At 50.2% G+C, this 8,370-nt stretch overlaps 1 protein-coding gene across 1 annotated transcript; it reads right to left on the reverse strand.

Moving 5' to 3' along the window:
- Positions 1 to 1,296: 1,296 nt before the first annotated feature.
- Positions 1,297 to 4,562, reverse strand: LOC133424077 (toll-like receptor 1). The gene has a single exon (XM_061714474.1). It carries the CDS (start codon positions 4,533 to 4,535, stop codon positions 2,100 to 2,102), a length of 2,436 nt encoding a protein of 811 aa, XP_061570458.1. The 5' UTR covers positions 4,536 to 4,562; the 3' UTR covers positions 1,297 to 2,099.
- Between the last annotated feature and the right edge of the window lie 3,808 nt (positions 4,563 to 8,370).

Here is an 8,370-nt window from a genome sequence, read left to right on the forward strand (position 1 = left end):
CTTTTATTTGAAAGACACAAAATACAAAACAATGCTGTGCGTTTGACCTATTGTTACAGTTTGTAATGCTTTATAACTGTTTAAGTTAAGAGAAAGCCAGGCCAACCATTTTCCACAAACTGAACTAAAAGTCAATGTCAGGTTTGCATTATACAAGTAAAAATATTTTGCCACAAACTGAATAGTTTCTCTCATGTATGACTTGACTTTTTTCTTTTCCAGAAATTTAACAACTAAAATTGAATAAATAAGTGAAAGTAAATAAATAAACTATGAAAAGTCCCAAACTCCAAATGCAACATGACTGTTATTGATCTTGTGCCAGAGCTCAGAGCTTCACCTGCTCCAGCCTGAGGCCGTAAGGTGAACCCTGTTATTGTTTCATCCTCCCACCTTTGGGGACGATACAATCTTTACATCATAAAAAACATTGATTCATGCTCACCTTAGAAGTAAAAGTTCAGAGTTCAAAACCCTGTAAGAGTCCCGTGATCGGGACCAAAACGGTACTAGTTTCTTCTGAGCGTAGTCAGATTTTGGTCCGTGGGTCGAGGTCGTCAGGTGATCCCGCTGCACCAATAGGATGTTACTAGTAAACACAATATATAATATATTTTTTTTTTTTAACAATTTTTTATTAATTTTATGTCAACTTTTAAAAAAAGGGCAGACAGTCACAGGAACAGCTCTATACATTTTGTTGTAGCAGCATGTCCACTATACATTTGAAAAGAACAAACGCAAAAAACAGGGGCAAAAATGTATTACAACAGTTAGAACAAAACAAAAACATTTCATATGCTGTACATATTTACGCTTGTCTGTCTCCTCCTTGACCCACATACATGCTCTCACACAGACACACATTCACATCCACACGCACACCATCGCATACATGTCCCAATACTAGCAATTAATCAACAAAAACAAAAAGAAAAACCCTCCCACCCCAGTGAGTGGTCTGCACCATCCTCTCCCCCTTTATCCCCCTTTTTTTTACCCCCTTTATAGACAAGACTTCACAGCTCTGATGCTTCTGACCAGGATTTTAAAGTCTTTTCTTTTGCTCCATGAGACCGTGCAACAGAGAGCTCAAGGGTTAAAATATCCATCAGAAGATAATAATAATAATAATAATAATACCTTTATTTATAAAGCGCTTTTCAAAAACAAGTCACAAAGTGCTTTACATGCAATTAAAAACAGGAAACAAACAATTACGGTAGTACAATATTAAGATAAGAGAGAATTGAGAGATAATAAAAACACAAATAATACAGTCAGTTAAACGCAAGTCTAAAATAGTGAGTTTTTAAAAGTGACTTAAAAGAAGACAATGTGTTAGCTACCATGATCTCCTCCGGCAGGTCGTTCCATAAGCGAGGGGCTAAAACAGAAAAGGCCCGGTCACCCTTGGTCTTTGATGCCACCAGTGATCCAGTGATAGAGTATGTGGTGGTTTCCACCGTACTACCAATATGTTTTTAGCAGCAGTTAGGCCGGAAAGCCAAATTCTCATGTCATGTATTGACATCGAGAATGGAGAATTATCATTCAGCAAACAAAGTACGGGGCAGCATGCAACCTCCTTATTTAAGATTTTAGACAAAGATTCGATGACTTGTAACCAAAACAACTGTACTCCAGGGCATTCCCAAAACATATAAAAAGTAAGCAACATTGTGTACGTAATTGGCAGAAGGGAGATGAATCCAGCTTCATTGAATGTCTAAGTCTGGGAGTAAAGTAAGCTCTGTGAACTTGAACTATTTAGGTGTATAGTTTGATGGTTAAGATTTTTTGAAGCTTGAATGATATTATTCCACACTACTTTCCATGTTATTTCAGAAGCAATAGAATAAAATTCACTTTGCCAATACGTTTGAATTGACATTAGTTTATAAGATGCCTGCAGTATTTGTACATACAGAACTGATACTGTTCCCCTGGTATTGGTGGTATTGTACAGTTGTTTTGCCAGTTCATGTTTAGGAAGCTCAGAGTTCCATGGAACACTGTAGGTCTTAGCGGAGCAGAGCTGAAAATAAATATAGCGAGAAAGATGATCTATACCTGACAAACTCTTGTCTTTGACATTGTCACACTTGGTCAGTAACCAGAGGCAGTAAATCTGAGATGTCTTCCGCTACATCCTTAAGAACAGATTTGTCCGCCGTGTGCAGCACGGACCTCAGACTGGCCCAGAAGAGCCGCTGCTTCTGTTCGCCCTTCGGCCACTCCAGGTACGTCTGCTGCCTCAGCAAACTCCTGAGCCTCAGGAACCTCTTGGGAAGAGAGTCTAATGGGATTGGCTCCAGCAATATGAAGACCAGCGAGTCCCGCTGGACGTCGACAGCCCTGTGTTGAGCAAAGAAGAGCTCGTAGTTGCACCATTCGCTCTGCACAAAGTGCTTGGAGAGCACGAACAGCGTCTTGTAGCTGGACTCCACGCAGTTGATGATGTTGCCTATTATCCACTCACCGGGGACAAAGTCTCGTTCGTGGACGCAGAGTGAAAAGCCGGCACCTTCCAGAGAAGGGACCAGCTGGTCGTCCACCCAGCCGGAGTCCTGGTGGCTGTACGAGATGAACGCGTGATACGAGAAGGATGCATTGTTCAGCATGTTGGAGCGTTTGTTGCCTCTCCGCTTCATCCTGATCCAGGTCCACAGCATCTTTGTGTACCAGACTCCATCACATTTATAGAAAACCAGAGCCGTGGCTGCAGATACGACTATCACCACAGGCAAAGCAATGGCGGCCTGAAGCCACGTCTCACAGGACAGCTCGCTGGGTTTGTACTCTGAAAGCGGCAGGCCTGAAAGGGACGGCGGCGTGTTGCACGTATAATCTAAAGGCCAGTCCACAAGCAAAGACTTGTTGAAAACAGTCACAAACCAGTAGGAGTCACATGAACAGAAAAAGGGATTGTTTCCAGCTTTGAGGCTCTGAAGCCTGGGCAGCTGCGCCAACACCTCCTTGGATATGGACGTGAGGGCATTCTGGTCCACGTGGAGGCTGACCAGGGTGGAGAAGGTCAGAGTTCCTGGGAGGACCTGGATGCTGTTGGAGCTGAGGATGAGATGCGTCAGGTCTGGAAAGCGGGACAGATCGTCTTGCGTTATGGCTGTTATCCCCGTCTTTGACAAGTCAATCTTCTGAAAGTGTGGTGACAGATATCTAAAGACGTTGTTTCCCAGGTTGTTGTTGTTTCCCAGGTTGAGCTGGACTATATGAACAGGCCAAGAACAGTCCTCGTCCAAGGAGATGAAGTTGAAGCTGAGATCTAGTGATTCTAATGCCTTCATGTGATGCACTCTCTGAGAGATGAAGGACAGACTGACGAAGCGGTTCTGGCTCAATGAAAGTGTCTGTAGTTTGGGGAAAGCAGAGGTGTATGAGCACTGAGGCCACCAGAAGCCTGTTTCTGATAGAAGGTTGTCAGACAGATCCAGCGTATTCAGGGACGGAAGGGCGGATATTACTTTGCAGGGTAAAATGTTCATTCCAGTCCCAGAAAACTTGAGATACGTCAGGTTGGAGACGGCATCAAAGCTCATGTTGAAAGTGGGGTATTTGTACTGATAGTGATGAATCCCCTTGAAGGTAACAGAGTTGATGTTGATTGTATGATTGATGGTGCGAAACTGAAATCCATCAGGGGTATCTTCGTTGTAGGTGATGTTAACGAACGATAGGTCGTAAAGCGGGGAGAGCCACACGTTCTTCAGTAACGACTCCATAAACGAGCTGTTGATCCAAGTGTTCTCTATGGTGAGATTCCTTACAAACCGCATTGTTCTCAGGTTTTGGAAGGGGTTGCCCCTCACAACGCAATTGTCTGGGAACACAGAGATGAATCGCAGATATTTAACTTGCGTTCTATTCAGGTCCATGAGAAGGTTTTCAAACATGGTGAAGTTCTCACAGAAAGATGCACGAAGGGAAAGTTTTTGGAGATGCTTGAGCTTCACCAGAGAACCAGAATCGTACTTTTGCCACTGAAAGCCTGCTCCCAAAACTAGGTGTCGCAGAGACACATTCATGAATGGATCAAAGTCATTGAGGTGGATTGCCTTGGCAGCTGTGCTACCCAGCGACAGCAGATCCAGACTCGTTAAATCCTGAAAGGATTCCGGTATCCGGTAGCTGGGGTACAGATTGCTATCCAGATCAAGAATTTTCAGCTGTTTCAGTGGAAGTTCTGGAATGAAGGATAAGTCATTGTGAGATATGTTGAGAACCTTGAGAGCTGGTGTGTGATTGAACACACCGGGTGAAATCTCCCTCAGGCCACAGTGGGTCACCTTCAGGCAACAGAGCTGAGATAATCCAAAAAACGGAGCTGCGTTAAGTTTGCGGATGAAGTTGTAGGAAATATCCAGGTACTGCGTGTCGCTGGAGAGATTGTTGGGAACATCCGTCAGGTTTTGGTCGGAGTAGTCCTTCATCCCTCGCCTCACGGTGACGCACATTTTAAAGCCCTTGTCATTTTCCACTGGAGCTGTGCAGTCAGCTGCCATGAGGGACACCATAACAATGATCCCAACTAACAAAGCTCCACTGGTCCTGAAACACCAGAATGAAGAAAAGTCAGCCATTAAATACATACATGATAACATTTGAAACATGAACTGTGTAAATACATCTACTGATGCCTATCTGGACGCATCCTGACGTCATAGGGCGTTTTGGGTCTTTCGAAATCCATCTAGCTGGAATTTGATTTCTAGATTTCTGAAATGTAGACTGGTATGACTTGTATGAAGACTTGATGCAACGAAGATACTGACGACACACTGTCATTTATCTACATGCTAAAAATAAGAAGGAAGCTGCAGAGGAACTATCAGCCTCAATGATCAATATCTCTAATTGGTTGACAAATTCTTGTTTACTCCTCAACATTGATAAAACTGTATGTATGTTTTTTTCAAAGTCTGCAAATAGAGATCAGATCTGGATGTTTTTGTAGCAGGGAAAATACTATCAGTAGCCCATGAGATTAAGTATTTAGGCATAGTAATAGATTCACAACTCACATTTAAAACACAAGTTAAAAAAGTTGTGAATAGAATTAAATTTAATCAGGCAAATTTTAAACACATTAGGAATAATCTAACAACTGAGGCTGCAAAATTATACATCAACGCTATGATTCTCTCGCACATGAACTACTGTCTTACCAGCTGGTCCAGACAGGTAGGACCGCATTACAATCAATGGAAAAACTCTATAGGCAGGCTTTGAAAACATTGGATAAAAAGTCAAATTTATATAATCATTGTAATATTCTAACTAAATATGATTTCTTAAACTGGGGAAATATGATCAGGTTTGCAGACATTTTACTTGTATATAAAATCCTTCATGGTCTGGCCCCCCCTCCACTCAATGAGTTTATTAAACTAAATCAAAACTCATCTACCAGAGCTGCCACCAGAGGGGATTGTAAAACAGCACATAGAAAAAGTGCCTTTGGGCCGTCAGCCTTTTCCTATTGAGCAGCTCATACCTGGAAACACTAAACCCATACAACTAAGGAACATCTCTTTATTCCTTCTCTAAAAACACAAAACAGTGGTTACTTGATAATCAAACATGCAACCTAATCTGGTATAGGGCTCAGGTTATTGTTTTTACTACCTGTTTGTGCTTATGTGCTTTTGTGTGAGCTAATGTGTTTGTGTGCTCTTGTTCTTCATTTACAGGACTGTCTCAGAAAATTAGAATATTGTGATGGAGTTCTTTATTTTCTGTAATGCAATTAAAAAAAACAAAAATGTCATACATTCTGGATTCATTACAAATCAACTGAAATATTGCAAGCCTTTATTATTTTAATATTGCTAGGTGTAGCAGTGTGAGTGCCACGGGGGCCCGACCGACAGGATGGAGAGACACAGAGTTTCGTGCAGACCCTTTATTCAAACACAAAACACCCAGGACACGTGCAGAAGCACCTTCACACCCAGCATCTCAGAGGACCGCTTGCTGCTGTGCAGCTATGCCTTATGAAGGCTGACAGGGTGGAGAGGCTGATTGGGCCCACCTGTGCCCTAATCAGCCTAAGTGGCTGCAGCTCCTCCACCCTGCCACATACCCCCAACGCCAAACTCGCGCCGGGGTCCGTCCGGCCGAGCCTACTCCCCCCCCGTCCATCTCGGAGCGGGAGAGGAAGCCCGGAACCGCCGTCTGCGCCCCCGGGCCCTCCCTGGTCGGACGGACGTCGAGACCGGTCTGGAGGCCGCCCTCGGCGTCGGGCTGACCAGCGGCAACTGTCGGGAGGCCGCCCTCGGCGTCGGGCCGACTGCTGAGAAAGCTGCTTTCGGGACCGGGCCCATGGTGGCCTCGGGCCAGACGGCATCCGCGGCCGTGGCCGGGGTGTGTCCAGGACCACCTCCTCCATCACGCTGCCCTGCTGGTCCGTCCCCGGGACCGCCTCCTCCACGGCGCAGCCCTTCTCTGGAGCTGGTGTGTCCAGGACCGCGTCCTCCGTCACGCCAACCTGCTGGTCCGCCTCCACCTCTGCAGCCGACTCCGCCTCCGACTCCACCTCCGACTCCGTCCCAGGAGCCGTCGCCTGGCAGCCTGCAGCGACTGCCTCACGGCCGGTCGGCTGCAGCGCCGCCAGCGCTGCCGCGGCGAACCTCAGGCTTGGAGCCGGGGTGGGCCGCTCCGTTGGCCCCGCCGTCTCGGGAGCCGTCGCTTGGCGGCCCGCAGCTTCTGCCTCCCGGCCTCTCAGCTGCGGCGCCGCCAGCTCCTCCCACGCTGCTGCGGCAACCCTCCGGCGTGGCGCAGGGATTGGTCGCTCCGCGGGCATCAAAGCCGCCAGCACAGCGAGCTGATGCCCGCCCTGGTCCCGGCGCAGGGCGGCCAGGTCCGCTATGGCCTGGGCGAGCGCGTCCAGGGCCCGCTCCATGCCTCTCCTCCCATCTGGCCCCACGTTGGGCGCCAGTGTAGCAGGGTGGATGCTACGGGGGCCCGCCCGAAGGATGGAGAGACACGGAGTTTCGTGCAGAACCCTGTTTTATTCCAGTTCACCAACACCACACACAGTGCCGAAGCACACACAGCTCCTCAGCAGCAGCTCCATCGGCCCCTTTGCTGCTGTCCAGCTCTGCCTTATGAAGGCTGGCCGGGTGGAGAGGCTGATTGGGCTCACCTGTGCCCTAATCAGCCTGAGTGGCTGCAGCTCCTCCACCCGGCCACACACCCCCAACGCCAAACTCGTGCCGGGGTCTGTCCGGCCGAGCCTACTCCCCCCCCGCCCCCCTCGGAGCGGGAGAGGAAGCCCGGAACCCTCTGGGCCTTCCTGGTCGGGGGGTCGTCCCCGGCGTCGGCCTGACCAGCGGAACGGTCGCGGGGGTCGGCCCCGGCGTCGGCCCGCCCGCCGCGGAAGACGCTCTCGGGGCCGGGCCCATGGTGGCCTCGGGCCAGACAGCATCCGCGGCCGTGGCCGTGGTGCGTCCAGGACCACCTCCTCCATCACGCCGCCCTGCTGGTCCGTCCCCGGGACCGCCTCCTCCACGGCGCAGCCCTTCTCTGGAGCTGGTGTGTCCAGGACCGCGTCCTCCGTCACGCCAACCTGCTGGTCCGCCTCCACCTCTGCAGCCGACTCCGCCTCCGACTCCACCTCCGACTCCGTCCCAGGAGCCGTCGCCTGGCAGCCTGCAGCGACTGCCTCACGGCCGGTCGGCTGCAGCGCCGCCAGCGCTGCCGCGGCGAACCTCAGGCTTGGAGCCGGGGTGGGCCGCTCCGTTGGCCCCGCCGTCTCGGGAGCCGTCGCTTGGCGGCCCGCAGCTTCTGCCTCCCGGCCTCTCAGCTGCGGCGCCGCCAGCTCCTCCCACGCTGCTGCGGCAACCCTCCGGCGTGGCGCAGGGATTGGTCGCTCCGCGGGCATCAAAGCCGCCAGCACAGCGAGCTGATGCCCGCCCTGGTCCCGGCGCAGGGCGGCCAGGTCCGCTATGGCCTGGGCGAGCGCGTCCAGGGCCCGCTCCATGCCTCTCCTCCCATCTGGCCCCACGTTGGGCGCCAGTGTAGCAGGGTGGATGCTACGGGGGCCCGCCCGAAGGATGGAGAGACACGGAGTTTCGTGCAGAACCCTGTTTTATTCCAGTTCACCAACACCACACACAGTGCCGAAGCACACACAGCTCCTCAGCAGCAGCTCCATCGGCCCCTTTGCTGCTGTCCAGCTCTGCCTTATGAAGGCTGGCCGGGTGGAGAGGCTGATTGGGCTCACCTGTGCCCTAATCAGCCTGAGTGGCTGCAGCTCCTCCACCCGGCCACACTAGGTGAATGGATGAATGAATGGGATGCCTGGGTCTGGGCGGGTGTCGCCTTGTTGGGGGGTTCCCTCTCTCCGGG

This window comes from Cololabis saira, chromosome 23, assembly GCF_033807715.1.
Source record: "Cololabis saira isolate AMF1-May2022 chromosome 23, fColSai1.1, whole genome shotgun sequence".
Lineage (NCBI taxonomy): Eukaryota > Metazoa > Chordata > Actinopteri > Beloniformes > Belonidae > Cololabis > Cololabis saira.

Coding starts and splice junctions, on each gene's coding strand:
- LOC133424077 (XM_061714474.1), bottom strand. CDS start 4,535: ATGGTGTCCCTCATGGCAGCTGACTGCACAGCTCCAGTGGAAAATGAC.